The 26,084-nt window shown below is 40.0% G+C and overlaps 2 protein-coding genes across 3 annotated transcripts in view; one reads left to right on the top strand and one right to left on the bottom strand.

Moving 5' to 3' along the window:
- The window catches only part of LOC126483686 (GTP-binding protein Rit2), a 109,919-nt gene extending 105,903 nt beyond the window's left edge, over positions 1-4,016 (bottom strand). The window contains exons 1-2 of the mRNA XM_050106770.1: positions 3,651-4,016; positions 3,509-3,565 (exon numbers count right to left, since the gene is read on the bottom strand). Of these exons, the coding sequence (XP_049962727.1) occupies positions 3,509-3,565; positions 3,651-3,765 (172 nt within the window). The 5' untranslated portion in view covers positions 3,766-4,016. The remainder of the gene's footprint in view (positions 1-3,508; positions 3,566-3,650) is intronic.
- Positions 4,017-4,139: 123 nt separating this feature from the next.
- The window catches only part of LOC126483685 (proline-rich protein PRCC), a 92,767-nt gene continuing 70,822 nt past the window's right edge, over positions 4,140-26,084 (top strand). Inside the window, exons 1-3 of one of the 2 annotated variants that reach the window (XM_050106767.1) lie at positions 4,140-4,295; positions 16,853-17,207; positions 25,893-25,946. In XM_050106767.1, coding sequence (XP_049962724.1) covers positions 16,860-17,207; positions 25,893-25,946 — 402 coding nt within the window. In that variant the 5' untranslated portion in view covers positions 4,140-4,295; positions 16,853-16,859. Of the gene's footprint in view, positions 4,296-4,402; positions 4,554-16,852; positions 17,208-25,892; positions 25,947-26,084 lie in introns of those variants that run through there. The other variant, XM_050106769.1, reaches the window with a different exon arrangement.

The following is a 26,084-nucleotide window of genomic DNA, read 5'->3' as shown; positions in this document are numbered from 1 at the left end:
TCTACACAGAGTATGCGAAAGAACTTGCCTCCCTTCTAACAGCCGTGTACTGCAAGTCTCTAGAAGAACGGAAGGTTCCAAATGATTGCAAAAGAGCACATGTAGTACCAGTCTTCAAGAAGGGTCGTCGAACAGATGTGCAAAACTATAGGCCTATATCTATGACATCGATCTGTTGTAGAATTTTAGAACATGTTTTTTGCTCATGCCTCATGTCATTTCTGGAAACTCAGAATCTACTCTATAAGAATCAACATGGATTCCAGAAACAGTGATCGTGTGAGACCCAACTCGCTTTATTTGTTCATGAGACATAGAAAATATTAGATACAGGCTCCCAGGTAGATGCCATTTTCTTTGACTTCCGGAAGGCGTTCTGTACAGTTCCGCACTGTCGCCTGATAAAATAAGAGCCTATGGAATATCAGACCAACTGTGTGGCTGGATTGAGGAGATTTTAAAAGCAAACAGAACACAGCATGTTGTTATCAATGGAGAGACGTCTACAGACAAAGTAACCTCTGGCCTGTTACAGGAGAGTGTTATGGGACCATTGCTTTTCACAATATATATAAATGACCTAGTAGATAGTGTCGGAAGTTCCATGTGGCTTTTCGCGGATGATGCTGTAGTATACAGAAAAGTTGCAGCATTAGAAAATTGCAGCGAAATGCAGGAAGGTCTGCAGCGGATAGGCACTTGGTGCAGGGAGTGGCAACTGACCCTTAACATAGACAAATGTAATGTATTGCAAATACATAGAAAGAAGGATCCTTTATTATATGATTATATGATAGCAGAACAAACACGGGTAGTAGTTACTTCTGTAAAACATCTGGGAGTATGCATACGGAATGATTTGAAGTGGAATGATCACGTAAAATTAATTGTTGGTAAGGCAGGTGCTAGGCTGAGATTCATTGGGAGAGTCCTTAGAAAATGTAGTCCATCAACAAAGGAGGTGGCTTACAAAACACTCGTTCGACCTATACATGAGTTTTGCTCATCAGTGTGGGATACGTACCAAGTCAAGTTGACAGAGGAGATAGAGAAGATCCAAAGAGGAATGGCACGTTTCATCACAGGGTTATTTGGTAAGCATGATAGCATTATGGAGATGTTTAGCGAACTCAAGTGGCAGACTCTGCATTGCGGTGTAGCTTGCTGTCCAGGCTTCGAGAGGGTGTGTTTCTGGATGAGGTATCGAAATATTGCTTCCCCTTACTTATACCTCCTGAGGAGATCACGAATGAAAAATTAGAGAGATTTGAGCATGCACGGAGGCTTTCCGGCAGTCGTCCTTCCCACGAACCATATGCGACTGGAACAGGTAAGGGATGTAATGACACTGGCACATAAAGTGACCTCCGCCACACACCGTTGGTGGCTTGCGGAGTATCAATGTAGATGTAGCTGAGTCTGAAGGGCAACAGAAGGATCCAACTATCATTTTATTCCCACCCCTCATACTGATTCTTGTCCAAACAATCTCACACGGAACTTCAATTTCTATCCCTGTAGATCTGAGTTTTTCATCTACTTTGATAAATACACTACCTCCATTTCCCATTTGCCTGGCTTTTCGAAACACACTTAAACATTCCCCAAAAATCTCACTGCTATCAATTTCAGGTTTCAACCATTTTTCTGTACCTAGAATTATGAGAGCTTCACTGCTTTTCATGATTGCTTTGAACTCTTGCACTTTGTTGCAAATGCTTAGGCAGTTTACACTAGGATTTTAATACTCTCACCTGCGTGTGGCAATTCTTTTGATCTTACACTGATACTTCTGAGTTTCCTTCAGCTAACGTTATCTGGATTGGATGGAGAGCCACCTAATCTAAAAAACCTTTGTGTGTGCCCTACACAAAGTCAGCTGCATCACGGTCCTAAATGCCCAATTGTTGTTACAGTTACAATAATCCCTATGTTTAAGATGTCTTGTGTGTGATTTGGACAAAAGCGACATATTTCCACACAGACTTCAATGTTTTGTAAGACCTCTTCTTATTGTGATGAGAAGAAGTCTTATATACATCTATGTCTATATTCTGCAAACAGTGGTGAAGAGCATGCCAGAGGACACATCCCATTGTACCAATTATTGCAATTTCTTCCCATTCCATTCACATATGAAGCATGGGAAGAATGATTGATTGAATGAATGAATGCCTCTGTGCATACTGTAATTATTCTAATCTTGTCCTCATGATACCCATGTGAGCAATAAGTAGGGGGTTGTAGAATACTCATGGAGCCATCATTTAAAGCCAGTTCTGAAACCGTTTGTAGATTTTCTCCGGATAGTTTGCATCTATCTTCAAATGTACGCCAGTTCAGTTTCTTCAGTATCTGTGACTTCCACAGATCTAACAAATCTGTAACCATTCACATTGCCCTTCTCGGTATGTGTTCAATATTCACTGATAGTCCTATTTGGTATGGTTCTCAGACACTACAGCGATATTCTAGGAAAAAAAAAAAAAAAAAAAAAAAAAAAAAAAAAAAAAAAAAAAAAAAAAAAAAAATCGCACAAGCAATTTGTGAGCAATCTCCTCTGGAGACTGCTTGCACTTCCCCACTATCCTACCAATAAACTGAAATCTACCACCTGCTTTACCTATGACTGAACATATATGATTATTCCATTTCACATCTCTACAAAGTGTTACACCCTGGTATTTGTATGAGCTACCCAATTTCAACAGTGGCTCATTGATATTATAGTCATAGGCTACTATGTTTTTTCGTTTTGAGAAATGCATAATTTAATGTTTCTGAACATTTGGAGCAAGATGCCAATCTTTGCACCATTCTGAAATATTATCAAGATCTGACTGAATGTATGATGCAGATTCTTTCTATGGTACTTCATTATACATAATTGCATCACCTGTAAAAAGCACAAAGTTACTGTTAATATTGTCTGTAAGGTCATTAATATACAATGTGAACAGTAAGGGTCCCAACACATTTTCCTCTGGCAGATCCGAAATTACTGCTACATCTGACGATGAATCTCCATCCAAGATAATATGCTGTGTCCTCCCTACCAAAAAGTCCTCAATCCAGTCACAAATTTCACTTGTTACCCTGTATGATCATACTTTTGACAATAAGCAGGTGTGGTACCAAGTCAAACACTTTTCGGCAATCAAGAAAATCTGTGACTAACTGCGGCCTTGATCCAAAACTTTTAGTATGCCATGCAAGACAATACTACATATCACTGCTTCAATGGAAAAATGTCACCTTCAGTCAAAACATTTATGACATAAGTGGCCACTATGAAGATGATTTTATTTGAATATGTCTACGTTAGTAGACACAGGAACACAATTTTATTTTAATACCCTACTTATAACGAGAGCTTTCATCAACTTTAATTGAAACGATAATGTTGTTTTACTAAACTTTGTATATTTTACTTTACCCGTGTATTGTTGTAATCTCGCTAAGAATTATTAACACATCTTCGTTTTAAGTCCAAAAATCTTTTACTCACCAATAGTTGGGTCGTGATAATCCAAAAACCTATGGTTGACGAACTGTAGAGTTAGAGCTGTAAAAACAAAGCAGTGAAAGTATCATACGGCCAGCTGCATGAATGAACTGAACGACACAGATGAGCACATATTCACATTTACCTGATTTCCCAACCCCCCCGTCTCCCAATACCACTATTTTGTACACTCTTAATCCACCTCTTGTAGTTTCGGGTCGACCTTGTGATACACCTCTGCTATCATCAGCAATGCCCATTCTCCCGGGTCTTTTGCCCGGAGTTACGGGCGCAATTCCAGACCCAGAAGGGCCTGCTTGACCAGCCGCCAGCTCTGTTTCTTTTTATTTCGGTTTCAAACTTGTAATCTAAAGGTACGACGTTTTCTTCCGAAATTCTTCTATTACCCTAGACCATTGCCAGAATGGTCTAGGGTTTTAAAACGCTAAAAGACCCTCAAAGGACTTATGTAGGTAAACGCCCCCATCAAGCAATCACGCTCGAGAACAACTTTGCCATCTATAGCTTCATGTGTGAAGTGACAGCTGAAACAGCTGAGTGGCAATGTTTACAGTTGAACTAGCACCAGTGTAGCCAACATAATCAGCGCAAGAGCTTATGATTTGGTTGCTTCGTATCTCTCAAAGAGTTGTAACACCCTGTGTGTTGTGGAGGTGTATTGTTATTCCAGAAACTAGGATGGCGCGTAAAATACTACTCTATTAATTAATGTTTCATGATGTTTATATTTCGCTGTTGACGTTTGAGTACCGTGGAGGTTGATTTATAAGTACGTTGTCTTTTTAGCTGTGTGATTGTAAATATAAGTGAATCCACCATCGCTCCTAAGAAGTATGTAAATTTTTTGTTACTTTTAGTTAGAAAGCACAACTATCAGTTTGGTAAGAATGCATTTATAAGGAAGAGCTTTTCACGGTGGTTTTTTTATTACGTTATCGCGTAATTTTAACGTGTAGAAAGCGCGGCGTTGGTAATGTAATGTGTATCACAACCCTTACAGTTACTTATTTTGTATTGCGCCAGAAAGGTGAGTTATTGTTAACATAATTTCTTCTATAGAATGGCTTGGAAACAATTCAATGCATTCAGATCCTCTAATAAGTTATAGCAGCTGTAGTGTTTGCCTTCTGGGTGTGTATCATAGGTTGAACCAGTATATTGTGAAGATAAAGCTTTATAGAAATTTGCTATACATTTGATTGATAGGTATGGAACACATTACTGTTACTTGAATGCCATTAAAAGTAGAAATGTGGTGTTCGTTTCCATAGAAGACAACTCAATAATAACGTTAATTGTTTTAAACAGAACACCTAATGGTTCAGTAGCTATGATACACTGATTTGCATATTGTTTATAGTGGTAAGAAGTTAACGACTAAGTGCACATTTTCCCCACATGGAAAGTGACCTATTTGTTCTGTATGTACATCTATACTGTGCAAACCACCGTGACCTGAATGGCATAGGATACATCCCATTGTACCAGTTATTATGGTTTCTTCCCGTTCTATTCACATATGGAGCGCGGGAAGAATGATTCTTTAAACACTTCTCTGTATGCTGTAATTATTCTAATTTTGTCCTCGCAGTCTCTATGTGAGTGATAAGTAGGGGTTTGTAGTATACTCTGAGTGTCATCATTTAAAGCCGGTTTTTGAAATTTGGTTAGCAAACTTTCTTGGGATAGCTCACATTTATCTTCAAGTGTCTTCTAGTTCAGTTTCTGTGTCATTCTCCTATGGATCAAACAAATCCGTGACCGTTCTTGCTGCCCTTCTCTTTAATCTATCAATATTCCATGTTGGTCCTATTTGGTATAGGTACTACACAACTGAGCAATATTCTAGAATAGTTTGCATGAGTGATTTGTATGCAATCTCCTTTGTAGACTGATTACACTTTGCCACTATACTAGCAGTAAACTAAAGTCTACCACCTGCTTTACCCACAACTGAGTCTGTGTGATCATTCCATTTCACATACCTACAAAGTGCTACAGTGAGGCATTTTTAGGAGTTGGTCAATTCCAGCTGTTTCTTATTGTTATTATAGTCACAGGATACCTATTTTTTTCCAGAAGTGCACAGTTTTACATATCTGAACATTTAAAGCAAGTTGCCAGTCTTTACACCACTTTGAAGTGCTATCAAGACCTGACTGAAAGTTTATGCAACTTCTTTCACGCAATACTTCATTATAGATAACTGCATCATCTGCAAAAAGTCTGAGGTTCCTATTAATATTGTCCGTAAGGTCATTAAAATACACCATGAAGAGCAAGGGTTACAACACACTTCTGTGGGGCACACCCGAAGTTCCTTCTACATCTGATGACGACTATCCATCTAAGATTATCTGCTGCAATCCTCCTCACCAAAAGATAGAAAATAGTTTTAATTGTATTACATTGTTATATGCGAATTTAGACTTTTCTTGGCGAATCTCAATGACTGAGCCTTCTGAGGTTATCAGCTGAGTCAAGGTGGTGTTCTGTGGCAACGTTTCAACAAGTTTCCTTCTTGTCATCCTCAGGCGAAGTGTCAGGTTTGTGTGCTGTCCAGGTCTTTATAGCTGCTGGACTGCAGGCTCATCTGCATTGGCAGCACCAATCCCGCGTCTCCAGAAGAGGTGTTGCAGCATTTGGTGGGGGGTAGTCGCAATCATTGGTGGTGTGGGCTCCTTGAATGCTGATGGGCCTGTCTGTTTCATCTGCTGCCTTTCCAGTTTTGCATCGGAGTGTTCATGTAGTATTTTTGTTATCACTGCATGCCATGCAGTGCTAATTTGGAAACCACTATCTCGGTTGACAAGGTTATCATGGATTCGCATCGCTGCAGCCTCTTTGAAGATCGAATCCCAGAACCCGTTCGCCCTGCACAGCAGCTTTGTTTGTTTGAAATCAAACTCATGGTTTTCGTTAAGACTGAGTTCTGCCACTGCAGATTTCTCTGTTTGGCCTAGGCAAACACTCCTTATATGTTCTGAGCAGCACCACTATATACACCGCTGTGTTTGGCCGATGTATTGTGCGCCACACTTACGGTTGATGCTGTAGACTCCAGGTGTCTAAATTCCTAGTTTATCCTTCTCTGAACCCAGCATAGTCTTGATTTTTGCTGTTGAGTGAAAGATGGTTTTAATGTTGCTCTTTTTTAATTTCCTGGCAATCTTTGCCGGGGGCGGCCCAGTGTATAGAAGGAAAGGAAGAAGAAGCGCTTAGTGTCTTCTTCATGTACATCTTCTCTCTTTTGCTTGCTTTGTTGGAAAGTGTGTCTCAGAACAGCTATTCTCATGAAAGGTTTTTCTCAAGTGCTGCAGTTGGGAAGGTAGACTCTCCTTGTCATGTATGTCTTGTACTCTGCACACCAAAGTGGTGAGCATTGATTTGCATCGTGCTGCATGGTGGCAGCTATTGGTGTTAAGGTATAGGTCAGTGTATGTCTTTTTCCTGTAAACAGAATTACCTAATGTGCCATCAGTCTTCTTCTTTATCATGACATTGAGGAAAGGCAGACATCCATTTTCATCCAACTCCATGGTGAATTTAATATTGTCTTGTGTGCCTTTGAGGTGGTTAAGGAATTCTTGTAGATTTTCTTTGTCATGGGGCCAAATCATGACTGTATCATCCACATAGTGGTAGAACGCCTTCTGTTTCAGACACTCCATTTCTGCTAAGTATTCCACATTTACTTTTGCGATACGTGGTGTTAGGGGGGAACTCGCGGACACACATTGTATCTGTTTGTTGTATTAATTGGAAGTATGTGGTACTGGGTGTGTGGCGGAACAGTTTCACTGTCTCTTTGTTGAAGTGGCCCCCTGTGTGAAGAGGGACGTGACTTCAAAGCTGACTGGGATGTTACCTTTGTCCTGATGCATGCCTCGAAGTATCTTCACAAAGTCCATCGAGTTTTTCACATGGTGAGGACAATGACCTACAAGACGCTTCTCAATGGTTGCAGCAGGTGTTTGGCTATTTCATAAGCTGGTGAATGTATTGTGTCCGCTATTGGACATAGTGAACCTCCCTTCTTGTTTACCTTTGAAAGTCTGTAGAGGTGCTCTGATATCAGTGCTCTGAGGTACAGCTTTCTTACTCATACTGCATATCCATTCCTTAGGTTTTTTAGCAGTGAGATGGTTTTCCTTGTCACCGCTGATGTAGGATCCTTCTTCACTTGTTTGTAAGCTGGTTCTTGTAAAAGGATCTCAATCTTCCGCCGGTAGTGAACTGACTGTAGCAATACTGTCGTATCATCTTCGTCTGCCACTAGAACAGCTGTATCCTTGTTTTCTTGTAGGTTGCATATTGCCCTTTGTTCAGCCATAGAGATTTTTGTTTTCGGCATTAACGCTTTTTCCAAGACCCTGCAAGACTCCCTTCTGAGCTCTTTGGCATTGTCAGCCCCATGACGGCATGCTCGATGCTGCTGATCTCGATGCTACTGATGATCTCCCATTTAGGTAATATGGTGGGAACTGATGCAAAATTTAATCCTTTTGACAGCACGGATATTGTTTATTCGTCCAGTTCCTTTCCAATTAAATTGATAATGGTCCTTGAACCCTTTGTACTGATGTGCTGCACTTGTCCCCAGCACTTATCTTGTATTTTCAAAGTGGGTTTGCATTTGCAGAGTTCTCTGATTGTGAATATGTTACCATATACCCTCTCCCATGAGCTAGGCTCATACTCCTGTAACAGACCCAGATGCAAGACCTGTCTCGTACATCCTCCCACCATCACCTACTCCAGTCAGGTCACTAACATCACCTATTCCATCAAAGGCAGGGCTACCTTTGAAGCCAGTCATGTGGCTACAAGCTAAGCTGCAACCACTGTACTGCTTTCTATGTAGGCATGGCAACCAACAAGCTGTCTGTCCGCATGAATGGCCACTGACAAACTGTGGCCAAGAAACACGTGGACCGCCCTGTTGCTGTACATGCTTCCAAACATGATATCCTTCATTTCAATGATTGCCTCACAGCCTGTGCCATATGGATCCTTCCCATCAACACCAGCTTTTTTGAACTGCGCAGATGGGAACTTTCCCTGCAATAAATCCTACATTCCCGTAACCCTCCTGGCCTCAACCTTTGTTAGTCACTGTCCTCTCCCATCCAGCCCCTTTCCTGTTCCCATCCCAGCACAACACTGCCGTCATTACACCACCACACCCAGTCTTTTTATTTCTCTCCTTTTCCGCTACCTTCCTCGCACCCCCCACCTCCCAACCCCTCCTCACCTCTCCACTGACCTATTGTTGACAAAGGCGTTAATGGTCAAAAGATTTAATTGTAAGAGTCTTTTTGTTGTGCTTATCTGCGTCTCAGCATCTCTGCTATATGGTGAGTAGCAACTTTCCTTCTCATAATATTGTTAGACTAATCATATGTTTGTGGTGCCTGTGGCAGCAGTACGTTGGGGTTTGTAGTTCATTTTTGAATTCATCACTTAATACTGATTCTTGAATTTGTTTGATAGTTGGTGTTTGGCATCAAGCATCTGCCAGTTCAGGTTTTCCAGCATCTCCATGACACCTTCCGTAGGCCAAACAAATCTGCAGACATTCCTACTATACTTGTATATGTTCAATATGTTCTGATAGTCTTATTTGGTATGGGTCCCACACCCTTGTACAATATTTTAAGGTGGGCCACATAAGTGTTTTGTAAGCACTCTCCTTTGTTGACTGATTGCAGTTACCAGTATCCTATACAAGAATTGAAGTCTCCTACTTGCTATACCTTTTATTGAGCCCATGTGCCATTCAGTTTCATGTCTCTAATAATTGTTACATCTAGGTGTTTGTGCAAGTTGACTTATTCAAATTGTGATCAAAAAAATGGTAGGTCATCAACACAATCTCCTGAATAGCAAACCTAGACTCCTGAAGCTAGGAAGCCCTCTGGATGGAATGTCATACGTTGTCCCATAGACAATGTCACATATACTAGTCGCTGGTCCAAGGTGCAGCAACTGTGGTCAATCTCACACCTTCTCCACAAATGTAACACTTCACAAACTCAGCAGTTAAACTGTATAATTGTATGAATTTAATCGTGCTCTTCATGTCATCCCCAGTTGCGACATGCAGAAACTATGCATCTGCTTCATTGTCACATCTATAACTAACAAACAACAAAACAAAACTAAATCTCCAACCATAAGCAACACACCATAGATTAAATCGAAAAACAAAACCAAATCTAACATCAAAATAACTCACTAACAAACCACCACAAACTCTTTCAGTATTATCACAAACAGCACTAAAGAAGTCTGATAGCATTAACAACATTCACAAACAATTTAAAAACATCAGCGTTCCTCACTAGAGCATGCCATGGTATACTCCAGCATGCCTTCCGGAAACGTGTTCCATTTTAAACACACCATGCCACCATAATGTCACACACAGTTACATTACGCGTCCAAGTTGACCCGAGCAAGTGGGCAATCTCTACGCCACTTTAAAATCTTATTAAGATCTGACAAAATATTTGTCCAGCTTTTTGCAAGCAGTACTTCATTTAAGTAAACTACATTGTCAACAAAAAGTCTGATGTTACTACTTTCTATAAGGTCAATAATATGCAACATGAACAGTACGGGTCCCAACTCATTTAACTGGGGCATATCTAAAGTTACTTTTACAACTGTTGATGGCTATCACTTGTGAGATAATATGCTGCGTCCTCCCTACAAGAAATCCTCAATCCTGTCACAAATTCCATCTGATACCCTGCTTAGCTGTACTTTCATTGATAAGCATTGGTGTGGGACTGAGTCAAATTCTTTTCAGAAGTTGGAAAATACTGCATCTACCTGTAACTGACTGCCTTGATCTATGGCTTTCAGGATGTCATGCCAGAAAATCACAAATAGAGTTTGCCAAAACATATGTTTTTGGAATCTGTGCTGATTCACATGGAATGGCTCATTCTGTTTTAGATACTCCATTGTGTCACAGCTTAGAATATATGCTAAGATCCCTCAACTTATGGACATCAAAGGTATTGAAAATCAGTTTTATGCATCACTTCTGCTACCGTTATTGTGTACAGGTGTGACCAGTGCTTTCTTCCAACTGCTAAGCAAAGATTTTTTATTCACAGGATCTACAATATGGTTAAAAGAGGTTCTACCACAGATGCAAATTCTGTATAAAATCTGACAGGGTTTCCAACAGTCCCTGGTACCTTTCTCAGTTTTAGTAGTTTCAGCTGTTTTTCCAGTGCCACTGACACTAATATCTGATCACTCACCTTTGCAGCAGTGTGTGAGTTAAACTGGGGCTTTACTCCCAGATTTTCCTTTGCAGAGGAAGACAGCAAAATGGTGTGAAACAATTCTGCTTTTACTTTGCTACCATACATTTCATTTTCTCTGTTAGCCTTGACGATCCATTTCACTTCCTGTTCATCCTTCTGTGTCTCAACACCAGCTTCGGTGCTACTGATGGTGCTGACATATAACCAAAATTATTGTCAATATATCAAACATATTTCCATAGTGAGTGGGCTTTGGAACTGTCTGTTCTCTGTAGATTCCAAAGAAGGCATTTAGTATTATTTTGCAGGATGCCCACCACTTAAAGTCTACCAAACTCGAATTACTGCAGTTGATTATCAGACAGTTAAAGACTCCTCCAGTGGTGACAGTATGTTAGGGGAACATACATGCTAGCAAGTCGAGGTTTCCTCGCAAGTTCTCGTTTGTGTATGGTGGTGACTCTGGGGGGTCAACAGGGGATGATCCAGTCATAAATGTACACCCTTGATACTAAGCCCTCCCACATGTGCAGCTCCAATTACAATCTCTGCAGATTTAAGTTCCTTTCCTAGTGTGATGAATACACTACCTCAATTTCCCATTATACTCTGATTAAAATAACTTTGTCATCGACAGATTGCAGTGGTCATAGGCTGTGTTGTTGAGTTGCAGCCACTCACATTAGACAAGATGCTGCGCAGACAACGCACCAAGTGCATGATGCTCAAGAAAGAATTTTGACTGGTGCCATTACTTGCTGAAACATCTGTGACAAAGATATTTCTTTAAGAGTGTAGCTTATTCTTTCAATATACACATAGATTTAGCCCAATATTCGATTATTAATGTGAAGAGATGGTGTTGGCAACTATTACAGTGCGTGCTGCTATTTGCAATTAATTTCTGTTTGTTGTAGCTAAATGGGTGCTAGTGTACAGTAGCCAGCAAGAATTGCTGTTCCGACAGAAGACACAAATTGATTTCTTTTGTTTTCAACATGGATAGCACGAGATAGACAATTTACAATATTTATATTTTAGATTATAAAGTTGTTTACCAGTTTTTGAATGTATTCTTTGTATCGCATGTTTTTCAGAATATGACAAGATTTCTTGGGTTAATGTTTTGTATTTCATTGTTATAATTTGATTGTGAGTTGGAAAAGCCAACAAATGTGACTAGAAGAAAAATGGCTGACATAATGGACTCACCTGAAGTGTAGTCTGTTACAGTTTGGTAGTCAGTCGGCGAAGCGAATGAATCTGAGGGTAAGCAACCTGTTTGTGGTGACGATTGATCTGTAGCCTAGCCCAATGTATAGGCTAGGTTGAAATGAATCAGTTTGGGTGTGAGGTGGCAAAACCAACCATTGTGACTCAATGAAAACAGTCTGTGGTGACGGGTTGATCTGTAGCTTAGCCTAGTGAACATTTCGTGGGATATTTTTGAAATGTCCCAATTTCCGATGCTGTGGTTACACAGGGACCTAAGATTACAGTTTAAATTTTGTGAAATATTCTCTTTTACACAACAACATTGTGCACAATACATTCCATTATGGCCCCACATAATTTTGTACCCTCCAAATCATAACAACATTTGTTGGACACTATTTTCTCATTGGTTGTGCCATCTTGTCTAATCATTTCAATCTACCATGCAAACAAGTACCAACTGCAGCACCCAGCGCAAAAGCTGCCGACACTGTAAGTGCACTTAATGCGCAACAATCTCACTACTGACAATTTTGGGCATTACCCAGTTTTCTCTACCTAGAGTTACTGCACATATGCTGCAATAAATCTTCCAAGAAGGTGAAGCAGGTGGGAGAGAAGGTGTTGGAGCTTGTGAAGGACTGAGGTTGGGGTGACCTGGCTCTGTGTCCAGGTCATGAAGATATCATCCTCATCAACTCAGTGTACCATCTTCCTGGACATCAACTTCCTCCTCCCTGACAGCTCCATCCACATCTCTGTCCACATTAAACCCACCAACAGTACCTGCATTCCTACAGCTGCCATGCCTTCCACACCAAAAAATCCCACTCGTACAGCCCGGCCACCCGAGGATGGCGTGGCAAGAACCCCCTTGCCCGTTATGCTGAAGGTATCACAAAGGCCTTCACAGACAGGCACTATCCCGCAAACCTAGTTTGCGAACAGATTTCCTTTGCCATCTCCCCACACACTCCTAATCGTATCACTGCCAAGAACCAGCTACAAAAGAGTGTCCCCTTGGACACCTTTGGTACCTTGGACTGGAACAACGAACCACGTCCTTCACCAGGGCTTTGATTATCTATTATCACGCCCTGAAATGAGAGACTTCATACCCAAGATCCTTCATACTCCTCCTAAAGTGGTGCTCTGCTGCCTACAGAACCTCCACAGTATAGTTGATCCCTATGCTACTTCCAATCCCAACCCCCTTGCCACAAGAAACACATCTGTGTGGAAGACTTGCATGGAAGACGTGCCCAATCCACCCACCCGTTCCTGTCACAGGCTTATCTTACCTCATCATAGGTTGGGCCACCTGTGAGAGCAGCAATGTCATATACCAGCTCTGCTGCAGACATTATACAGCTTTTTATTTTGGCGTGACTACCAACCAACAGCCCACTAAGATGAAAGTCCACTGCCAAACAGTGGCTGAGAACAAAGTGGACCATCCTGTGGCACAACATGCAGCTGAGCATGATGTGGCTTTTAATGGTTGCTTCACAACCTGGGCCATCTTGATCATCCCCTCCACTACCAGCTTTTCTGAACAGCACAGATGGGATTTACCCTTATAACACATTCTCTACTCTGAAATTATCCTCACCTCAACTATTATAACTTAGTGTTCCCAGGCCCTCCACCCAACAGTTTCTACCCAATTTCTCCTATAGCCTCTTCCCAAGTCACGCCACGTTACTGTCGTTGTGCTGACTCTTGACCAGTGCACCCACTAGTCTTTTCCCGTCACTGGTCCTCTCTTTTTCTGCTCACCAAATAATCTCAATTGGAACAATCACATAGATAATGTTGTGGGTAGAGCAAATCAAAGACTGCGATTCATTGGCAGAACACTTAGAAGGTGCAACAGGTCTGCTAAAGAGACTGCTTACACCACACTTGTCAGCCCTATTCTGGAGTATAGCTGTGCGGTGTGGGATCCGCATCAGGTGGGACTGACGGTTGACATTGAAAAAGTACAAAGAAGGGCAGCTCGTTTTGTATTATCACAATATAGGGGAGGTAGTGCCACTGACATGATACGTGAATTGGAGTGGCAATCATTAAAACATAGGCGTATTTTGTTGCGACGGCAACTCCTCATGAAATTTCAATCACCAGTTTTCTCCCCCAATTGCGTAAACATTCTGTTGGCACCCACCTACATAGGGAGAAATGATCATCACGATAAAATAAGAGAAATCAGGGCTCGCACAGAAAAATTTAAGTGCTTCTTTTTCCTGTGTGCCGTTCGAGATTGTAACGGTAGAGAGACAGCTTGAAGGTGGTTTATTGAAGGCACTTTATTGTGAATAGCAGAGTAATCACGTAGATGTAGATGTAGATGTAGACACACCCACATACACACACGAACATTTATTTTCAACTATATTACAATTTCACTGTCATAGCTAGTATTAACTCCTTTTTACACCTCCCTTTCCAACTGATATATTTTCAAAAAGTTGTGCACCTCTACTTTAACATCTTTGATGATCATTATTAATTATAGTCTGATGGTGACCTCACGAACTGAAATCCAGTTTACTAAATACATTAATACAGTAGAGCATGTATTGTTTTGTTCTTTTTAGTTATAAATATAAAGTTGTTCTACCAAGTAGTAATGGAGGAATTAGTTAACGTAAAATCTTTGTGTTTCTGAATAACAGTCCTTCGTAAACCATGTGAGCTATTTCCCCTATCAACTGGGAGAAACACAGTTTCATTTAGTGCCATTATCCAACCACTTTGATGTTCTTTATGTGTGGAAAATTTTCCATATTTAACAGAGATGAAGTCATCTTACAATCTCAGTGTGCTGTAGAATTCAAACAGCTGTGCATCTGGTGCAGTGGTAATTGCCATGTTATCTACTTCAATTGTCGGTGTAGTTGGTGGATATGTTTCCTTTTTATTTATTTACTGCAGGAAATTGACTTCTATTTTTGTCAAACAATGGAAAATCCAGGATGGAATGTAACAATATTTGAAAAGGAAAGTTGTTACCATGTAGTGGAGATGCTGAGTTGCAGATGGGAACAACAAAAAGACTGTCACAAATAAAGCTTTCGGCCAATAAGGCTTTTGTCAAAAATAGAACACACACACACACACACACACACACACTCACACACGACTGTACTCTCAGGCAACTGAAGCCACACTGGGAGCAGCAGCACCAGTTAATGGTGGGAGTGGTGACTGTGTGGGGTAAGGAGGAGGCTGGGGTCGGGAGGGAGAGGGACAGTAGGGTAGGGGTGGCAGACAGTGCCGTGCTGCTGGGGAGTGTGCAGGGACGAGGTGGAGAGAGAGTACGGCAGCTATGTGCAGTCAGGAGGTTAGATGGAGGGCGGGGTTAGCAGAAAGGGAGAGAAGTAAAAAGACTGGGTGTGATAGTGGAATGAAGGCTGTGTAGTGCTGCAATGGGAACAGGGAAGGGGCTGGATGGGTGAGGACATTGACTAACGAAGGTTGAGGCCAGAAGGGTTATGGGAAGGCAGGATATATTGCAGGGAAAGTTCCCACCTGTCCAATTCAGAAAAGCTGATTGTTGTGGGAAGGATCCGTATGGTACGGGCTGTGAAGTAGTCATTGAAATGAAGGATGTCATGTTTGACAGCATGCTCTGCAACAGGGTAGTCCACTTGTTTCATGGCTGAACATGCTGCCAAACATGATATCCTTCATTTCAATGACTGCTTCACAGCCTATGCCATATGGATCGTATCCACCAACACCAGCTTTTCTGAATTGCGCAGATGGGAACTTTCCCTGCAATATATCCTACATTCCTGTAAACCTCCTGACCCCCAACCTTTGTTAGTCATTGTTGTCACCCATCAAGCCTCTTCTCTGTTCCCATTGCAGCACTTCACAGCCCTCATTCCACTATCACACCCAGTCTTTTTACTTCTTTCCTTTTCCACTACCCCCCCCCCCCCCTCCCCTCCCCAAATTTCCCTTGCCCTTTGTCGAACCTCTCGATTACACATAGCTGCCCTACCCTCTCTCCAACTCGTCCCTGCATATTCCCCAGCAGCACTGCACTGTCCACTGTCCCTACCCTACTATCCCTCCCCCTCCCCATCCCAGCCTCCTCCTTACCCCTACCCAGTCGCCATTTCCATCATGCACTGGTGCTGCTGCTCGCATTGTGGCTTCAGTTGCCTGAGACTGCAGTCTTGTGTGTGTGTGTGTGTGTGTGTGTGTGTGTGTTTTTGTGTTTTGGGAGGGGGGGGGGGGCTCTATTTTTGATGAAGGCCTTACTGGCCAAAGGCTTTATTTAGGTAGTCTTTTTGTAGTGCCTATCTGTGACTCAGCATCAGCATCTTCGCCATATGATATTTTTACTTCCATTTTGTGTTACGTTTGTACTGTTTTAGTTTTGTTATATGGTTGTTGATTTCATTTCTTCATATTCTGGTGTTTTCTCTTCCCTTCTCTCCAGTATTCCTTCAGCCTTTCACAGTGTTGCTTCTTCCTCTCTTCAGTTCATTTTAAACCTCTTCTGTTTTCCTTCTTGCCTTGGAAACCTTCCTCCTGTAATACTTTCATTCTAAAACTGTCCCTGCCTTATTTTCTTGACTTCTTTTTCTAAAGGTATTTTAGGCTCTGTTTAGGTAATCTGTTAAACTCTGTTCTGTATAAATGACCAAAGAATTTGTCTCCTTTTTTGTTCTCACATGTTCCACGGATCGTATACAGAATAGTGTTATGATGTGGATTTATGAGATATGTATATCTAAGAATGCATAATATGTTTGTTAGAGATCAGTTCAGATGTGTCTTTGTTAATTGTTCGCTATTTTTGCTGCTGTAGATACACCATGTCACTGGTAGCTTACGGTAGCAGTGATGAGAGTGGTGACGAAGATGAAAAGGACAATTCAGTGAAAACAAAAAATAACTCTGAATTTGAAAGCATTGATCATCCATCAGAAAATAATACAATCAGTTCTGTTGAAGTATCAGAAGAAACTGTCTTTGAGAAGAAGAAACTGAGTGAGTCAAATGAAATAAATGATGAGGCACCTGCATCGGGTTTATTTTCTTCATTACCTGCACCCAAGTCAAAAGCGTTAAAATATGAAGTGGACAACAAGTTAACTGAGACACCTGATCAAGATGTACCAAGGAAACAACCAGTGAAAATTACTGTTCCAGCATTGTCTGAAGTAAGTTGTGGCTCACTTAATTTTTGTGGAATTCTAACCAAATATTCATAGATCATTGCTGCTTGCTTTAAATGTATTCTGTTCTGCTTCAAGAAAGCAAATAGTTGCATTTCCTAGTACATAAACTGTCAATTTAAATCGCAGTTGCAGTTCACTATCCACAATAAATGGAATGTATTTTTTATTCAAAGAAGAACTGACGGAACCTATTTGCTAGTAATGTATCTTGAATAAGTACTATAATGGAATAAGTAGGTACGACGACTCATCATATTGAGGAGATATTTAGGAAATCAATATGACATGAACAAGAAGTTAAATATAGTATTAACACAGTGTCCATCATGTTTCCACATTGATCCACAGTTTCACTCAGAGACAGGCTCTACATTTGCCTTCCATCCAGGAGAGTTCTCAGTAGTAAATTGTGAGACATACTTACAATCGTCATTAGTGAGAATTATTGTCAAGAGTGCGTGGCACGCACACTGCAGGATATGCTAAAGTGTGCACTCTCCAGGCGATATTCACCAGGCTGCGTACAGTCATCTGCAGAGCGTTCTCTACACGAGTTTGCTCAATGGAAAACTTGCCATCACTATAGTGACAGAAATTTTTGCAACGGAGGGGGGGGGGGGGGGGGCATGGACTGAGCCATGGATAGCCTGGAGTGCCCATACATTAATACAGTAACTGCAAGTTAATGATGCACAGAAATTTCAGACATTTTTGCCCTTTAATTGGCTGTGAAGTGCAATTCCTTATAGAAAAAAAATTGATATCAGTATGTGATTGAGTGGTGGTGACCTCAAGATTCTTTGCAACATGTATGACTAATTAGTATTAAAGTAATTTCCTTTGCACTTAACAGAAAAATCTGATACATTACATTACATCACTCTCTCAGTCAACTAGTTTTTCTGGTAATGTATAAAGCTGCCTTTGGTACCTTTTATGCATTGCTGTATGTGCAGTTGATTGGACAACTGAACAAGTAGACCCCCCTCCCCCTTATACCCTCCCCTCCTCCAGCTATTTACAGATCTCTTAAAGAAATATTATGAGATAGGAATGAACATAACTATGTAGAGGAGTATTATTCATTTTGTTTTCTAATTTTACAACAGCATAACTGAGAATCTGAACAGAAATGAAATCAAGTGATTTCTGTATGATTGCTGTATGTGCAGTTGATTGGACAACTGAACAAGTAGACCCCCCTCCCCCTTATACCCTCCCCTCCTCCAGCTGTTTACAGATCTCTTAAAGAAATATTATGAGATAGGAATGAACATAACTATGTAGAGGAGTATTATTCATTTTGTTTTCTAATTTTACAACAGCATAACTGTGAATCTGAACAGAAATGAAATCAAGTGATGACATAATCCAGTGCTCAAGTTTCATCTGTTTCAATGTAATCACGTGGCACTCTTGACATCTTTGTATGTATGCACTTTACCCCACTCTTTGACTTTTGTAAATGCAAAATTACCAAGCCCACTGATGTGTTAAATATTGGCACTCGACGTGGACTGATGCAGAATTTTCTTGTCCGTCATTTTGAGACCCAACAAATCATTGAAGACGTACTAGTTCCTGTGAAAACAATAAAAAATGATGTTGCACAAATGTATGTGGAATGCCTAAGATAGTAAAACACATTAGAATGCTACTACCTACAAACATGGCAAATGCATTTTATGCTCATAAGTGGTTGTGCTCTCAGAATTTACATAACATACACCACTCTTGAGCGGTATCAGTTTTTATTTATCACCATTTTATAAAAGCATATATACTTTTTCTCCTAATGGGGTAATTCATCACTAAGAGAAAAAGTATTCATTATACAAAAGCATGGAATCAGAATAATAGCTGGAGCCCACCCAAGATCACATTGCAAACTTTTATTTAAGGAACTTGGGATATTCACAGCAGCTTCACAATACATATATTCACTTATGAAATTTGTTATTAATAACCCACCCCAATTCAAAAGTAATAGTGAAGTGCATAGCTACAACACTAGAAGAAAGGGCGACCTCCACTATTCAGTGTTAAATCTGACTTTGGCTCAGGAAGAGATGAATTATGCTGCCACAAAAATGTTTGGTCATTTGCCAGCTAGCATTAAAAGTCTGACAGATAGCCAAACAACATTTAAAAACAAATTAAAAGAATTTTTGAATGACAACTCCTACTCAATGGATGAATTTCTAGATATAAAGTAGTAACTGGAAAAAAAAGTTATATTGTGTAAAGAAAACTTGTGTTAAACTGACACATTCCATATCATTATGAAATGTCGTATTCGTGATCTATGGAACAAGTATTAATGTAATATAATGTAAAACTAAAATCGTTTTATATCAAAATTTTGGCTAATATGGATCATGTGTGAATATGTTGTGCTGCCTTCAAGGCGTGTGTGTGTATTGTAGCTTGTGTATACTGCCTTAATTTGCGTATTGTGCATTGTTAATTTCTACCATCACAGCCATATTACTGCTTCGACCAGTTCAAGAAATTCACACAACATGTATGACGGAGCAACATTGTGCAATAATTTTTTCCTTGACAGAATATTATTTGCTTTTACTTTCTCTTTCAGACCCAGATTATTTTACAAAGTATGTGTTCACCATCGGATTTATATTCAATTCTTTTTCAGCAATTATGTGTCAGTCCTTTACATCCAATACGACACTGGTTCTTAACAGCAATGTTCCTTTGTATGTATGCAATGTATATTTCCTCTTCAGACAACATTCACAAACATTTCAGACTTCAAATCAAATAATTTACCCACACAAAAAGCACACGTGGTGTAGTAGTACACACCTTGCCTTCATTAACAGTTGGCATCTTTAGTTTAAAGGACATATATGTTTCAGCTGTAACAGTAGTTGATGATGTCATTCAAGGACTTGTATTTGCACATTCCTAGTCAATTTCAGAGGCTGCATCTCGGTTCACAAACAGTGGCCTGTAGATATTCCACACCACTTATACTTGTGTGTTAGTTGTGCTTTATATATGGCAACAGACTTCCGACTGGATTTGACCAGTACCAAATTCAAATGTATATTCACTTAGACGATTTTATGACAGCTGGTATGTCTAATTTATAAAGACTGTACCAAGGATTTGACCCTTGCACTATTATTTGTGCTGACAGCCTGTTTTGTTTAGTGTAAATAGGTTTTCTATGGTTATTGTGGCACATGAGTTACAATTTTTCCATTTGGCACAATGCATTGCTTTGTCCATGTCGTTGGTAGAAACGATTGCTGGCTATCGTCAGGTTACTTCACTGAGGGAAAATCAGCACTATAATGTAACTTTTGCCACATCCTCTATTACCATTACTGTCTGCTGCATATTGTTTTGTCAATTTAGTGTTTACTCAATCCTCCATGTGTATTTCACCAAGGATTTTATGTTACTGCACTGAAAGGCAAAAGAGAGGGGGGATTAAATTAACTTAAAAGAATGTGCACCACAGGAATGAAGATTTCCGTGCCCTGTAGCTAAATTGGGAATGAAAAGAGAGAAAGAACTTACAGATAGTATTCTAATCTTACTGTTATGTTTGTTTCAACTTAGGATCATAAGCTTATGCATTTCTTTATTTTTATTTATTGCCTTCAATTTGCACACCCAGCTGCTTTTCACTGGTTAACTCTGAAGAACGAAAACTTGGTTCTACTTATTTCTGTGTTTTATTGCTACCCATTTAGTAATTTTTGATGGCTAAATTCATGTTTTGGCAGAACAGAGGGCGCATGCCACTTATTCTATAACTGGTGTGTGTTGTGACTGAAAGATGAAGCAAGAATTTATCATAATGGTATTCACAATCTCCTTTACATGAAACCATCCACTTTAATTTACCACATAATTTAAATGCTTCATTATTTATTCCTCAGAAATGCTATGTGGTGTACAAAGTGATCTGAATTGCTGCAGTTGGATGCACATTTTAAAACACACCACAATTTGTTTTAGAATTGATACAGACATTTGATACTCAAATATAAAATGCTGAAAATGTTCATAGTAAATGTCATTTCTTACTTTCTTCTATATATTAAATGATAGTACCCCTGGTTCTAAACTGTCATATCCCTATTACCTTTACTTCATGCGTGATAGCTGGGTTGGATCTGGTGAATAGAAGAGTTATTGACAATATTAATTTTGAAACTAGATAATAAGATTGAATACCTGCATCAAGTTAGGGAAAAAATAAATTTGTGGCTAAACTTGACTAACTGAAGTGAGCAGTTGATAGGACATATCCTGAGGTAACAAGTAATCATCAATTTGGTAATGGAAGAAGTGTGGGGAATAAAAATTGTAGGATGATACCAAGACTTGAATGCAGCAAGCAGGTTCAAATAGATGTATGTTGTAATAATCATGCAAAGATGAAGAGGCTTGGACAAGATAGAATAGTGTGTAGAGCTACATCAAACCAATCTTTGGACTGAAGACTACAGCAGCAGCAACAACCAGCGATACATCTTTTAATATCAATAACCGAAAGATGTATAGGGATGACAGGATATATACTTTTTCTGTCACATGCTTGCTGCTGTGTGAATTCGGATTGTACATTGGATCTTAGTGGCTGATAGTGTTTAATTTTGATGCCTTTGAGACGTAACTTTGATAAAGGTTCAGTTTTGAAAATAATATGCTAGTGACATTCAAGTTTATTAGCAAAGAAAAACGATAAATGTGTATTGTAAATTGTTCAATGCCTAACAAAATTTGTATGTATTTGTACAATTTTCTGCTGTTTAATTAAAATTTTTGTGTGCTAGATGGAGAAAACACATTTTTTGTTAATGTTTCCCTGATAATTTATTTGGCACACAATGAAACCAAAGGGTCGTGGTCACAAATTAATTTATTGACGTGTGATGCGTTTTGATACATCATCAGATATAGCTGTGGTGAAAATAAAGAAGTACAATATAAAAAGAAGCCTTCGGAAAATATATGCGCTGTGGAGAACAGTTTCCATCAATGCTTCCACTGAAGTACAAAAACAAGCCACACAAAAGTGGGCACATAAGGTGCTGAAAACATAGCTCTCATAAATGTGGAGCCAGAAGCCAAATTAACTGTACATCAAGAAAGGAGTGTGCTAAGGAAAAAAAAAAAGATGCTGTCAACAGATGGCATTAGCAACAACACAGACAACAGGTGGTTGTCAATGAATGTACCTACTAGGATACCATAGAAAGAACATATTGTTTATGTACTATGTGAACTTGAAAGCCATGGACAAGCCACCAGGTGTAAAACTATAAAAATGTCAATTAGTAATGTACAAATTGAAGATAAATAAATGTAACAAAATGTACAGATTTCATATGGAATGTTAGCTGCTAATAATTACAATTTGGCAGCTGGCTCCGCATATATGAGACCTCTATTTTCAGGAACTTACGTGCACACTTTTGTGTGGCTTGTTTTCTTACTTCATTGTAAGTATTGGCGAAAACTGCTGTCCACAGTGCATATGTTTCCCAGAGGCAATTTTGTATTTCTTTGTTTTTACCACATATATGAACAGTTTCAGCGACTGAGGTCAGCTTCAGATGGCAGTGTTAATCTGGAGGTGGCCTAAGACTAGTCTGAAACCGGTCATTTTAAATAAGATAACCATTGCAATCGAGATTGTTTTTCCATCAATTTTATACATACAGGGTGAGTCACCTAACGTTACTGTTGGATGTATTTCGTAAACCACATCAAGTACTGACAACCGATTCCACAGACCGAACGTGAGGAGACGGGCTAGTGTAATTGTTTAATACAAACCATACAAAAATGCACGGAAGTATGTTTTTTAACACAAACCTACATTTTTTAAAAAATGGAACCACGTTAGTTTTGTTAGCACATCTGAACATATAAACAAATACGTAATCAGTGCCGTTTGTTGCATTGTCAAATGTTAATTACATCCGGAGATATTGTAACCTAAAGTTGACGCTTGAAACCTCCGACGTTCAGTTGCGTGTTGTAACAAACACGGGCCACGGTCAGCGAGCAGCATCTGCAGGGACATGTTTACGATGACGACCGTGTTTACAAGTGTGGCTGTAGTGCACTATTGTGGTTTGGTCTAGCTGTCGCAGTGTCCGCATGTAGTGCTTGCTGCTATTGTTATTCTGCATTTGTCTCCGCACGCAGACCAACTGTAGTACACCATGTTACCAGACGTCTGTGATAGTGTAGTGTTGTAGGAACTGTGACCATGGTGTATTCGAACTCTGAAAAGGCGGAGATGATACTCATCTATGGCGAGTGTCGACGAAATGCAGCTGAAGCCTGCAGGGTGTATGCAGAACGGTACCCGGACAGAGAGCATCCAACGTGCCGCACATTGCAAAACGTCTACCGCCAACTGTGTGCAACAGGTATGGTCGTAGGACGCAAACGGGTCCGTAACAGGCCCGTCACAGGAGAAGCGGGTGCAGTTTGTGTGTTAGCTGCTGTTGCCATGAACCCACACATGAGTACACGGGACATTGCGAGAGCCGGTGGACTGAGTCAAAGTAGTGTTATGCGCACACTGCATCGTCAGTCACCGCTTTCACCCGTTTCATGTGTCGCTACATTAGCAATTACATGGTGATGACTTTAATCATCAAGTGCAATTCTGTCAATGGGCATTAACAGAGAATGCGTTGCAGTTCTACCTGTTTAACGATGAAACGGGTTTCACAAACCACGGGGCAGTGAATCTACGGAACATGCATTACTGGTCCGTGGACAGGTAGAGCGACAGCGACCGTGGACTGTAAATGTATGGTGCGGAATCATTGGCGACCACCTCATTGGTCCTCACTTCATTGCAGGAGCCCAAACAGCTGCAACATATATCACGTTTTTACAGAATGATCTGCCAACGTTGCTCGAAAATGTCCCACTGGAAACGCGTCGACGTATGTGGTGCACCTGCACATTCCGCAATTAACACTAGGCTTACCCTTGACAGGATGTTCGACGGCCGTTTCATAGGACGTGGAGGACGCATAAATTGGTCAGCCCGTTCTCCTGATCTTACACCTCTGGACTTCTTTCTGTGGGGTACGTTAAGGGAGAATGTGTACCGTGATGTGCCTACAACCCCAGAGGATATGAAACAACATATTGTGGCAGCCTGCGGCGACATTACACCAGATGTACTGTGGTGTGTACGACATTCATTACGCCAGAGATTGCAATTGTGTGCAGCAAATGATGGCCACCACATTGAACATCTATTGACCTGACATGTTGGGACACACACTATGCCACTCCGTAATTGAAAACAGAAACCATGTGTGTACGTGTACCTCACCCCTCATGGTACTGTACATGTGCGTCAGTGAAAAAGAGCAATAAAAAGGTGTTAGCATGTGGACGTAATGTGCTGTTCCAGTCTCTTCTGTACCTAAGGTCCATCACCGTTCCCTTTGGATCCCTACGTAATTCAGTGCTCTCCGATTCACACGATCGAACAACGGAGGAGTGGTACTCAAGCGTCAACTTTAGGTTACAATATCTCCGGATGTAATTAACATTTTACAATGCAACAAATGGCACTGATTACGTATTTGTTTATATGTTCAGATGTGCTGACAAAACTAACGGGGTTCCATTTAAAAAAACGTAGGTTTGTGTTAAAAAACATACTTCCGTGCATTTTTTTATGGTTTGTATTAACCAATTACACTAGCCCCTCTCCTCACGTTCGGTCTGTGGAATCAATTCGTCAGTATTTGATGTGGTTTACAAAATATATCCAGCGGTAATGTTAGGTGACTCACCCTGTATATGTCTGATGATGATGATGATGATGATGATGATGAGTCAAAACACATAAATAAGTAAATAAATAAATAAATAATATAATAGAGGGAAACAATCCACGTGGGAAAAATCTATCAAAAAACAAAGATGATGTGACTTACCAAACGAAAGCGCTGGCAGGTCGAAAGACACACAAACAAACACAAACATACACACAAAATTCAAGCTTTCGCAACAAACTGTTGCCTCATCAGGAAAGAGGGAAGGAGAGGGAAAGACGAAAGAATGTGGGTTTTAAGGGAGAGGGTAAGGAGTCCGTCCTTTTTCCCCCTAAGGTAAGTCTTTCCGCTCCCGGGATTGGAATGACTCCTTACCCTCTCCCTTAAAACCCACATCCTTTCGTCTTTTCCTCTCTTTCGCTCTTTCCTGATGAGGCAACAGTTTGTTGCGAAAGCTTGAATTTTGTGTGTATGTTTGTGTGTCTTTCGACCTGCCAGCGCTTTCTTTTGGTAAGTCACATCATCTTTGTTTTTTGATAAATAAATAAATACATTTATTTATTGTGTGCCAATGCTGAATGGTCATCTGCCTCATAGATGGAAGCATTTCTCTATCAAGTGAAGACTATTTATTTTATTACTTAAGCTTAATATAATATTATCATTACTTATATAGGTTTCTAAAAATGCTGCTACACTTCACTTTATACTTTATTTACATCTTCTGTGAGCAGGAGGATCTGTCATATTTATTTCTAGTAAATGTATAAGGGGGGCCAAGATAAATTAAATAGACTAAATTTTACAAAGTGAAAAAGAAACATTTTTATTTAAACACACCTTAATGCATTTTTTATTATTATTTCAGTTTAAAGATGATGAAAATGAGGAACCAGTGACGAAAAAACTGAAACCATCATCGGTAGGTATTTATTATAAGCAACTATTAAAAAATGTATAACTATTGTTTTCAAAAGTAATCACAAAGTTATTGCATAGAATGGGTGTCAAACAACTTTACTACTTCAGAATTATTAATAAGAGGCAGTTTGACTTTCAG

The sequence above is a fragment of the Schistocerca serialis genome, chromosome 6 (assembly GCF_023864345.2).
Source record: "Schistocerca serialis cubense isolate TAMUIC-IGC-003099 chromosome 6, iqSchSeri2.2, whole genome shotgun sequence".
Classification (NCBI taxonomy): Eukaryota; Metazoa; Arthropoda; class Insecta; order Orthoptera; family Acrididae; genus Schistocerca; species Schistocerca serialis.
Note: the sequence above shows the minus strand (reverse complement) of the source record. Positions and strands in the feature narration are given on the sequence as shown.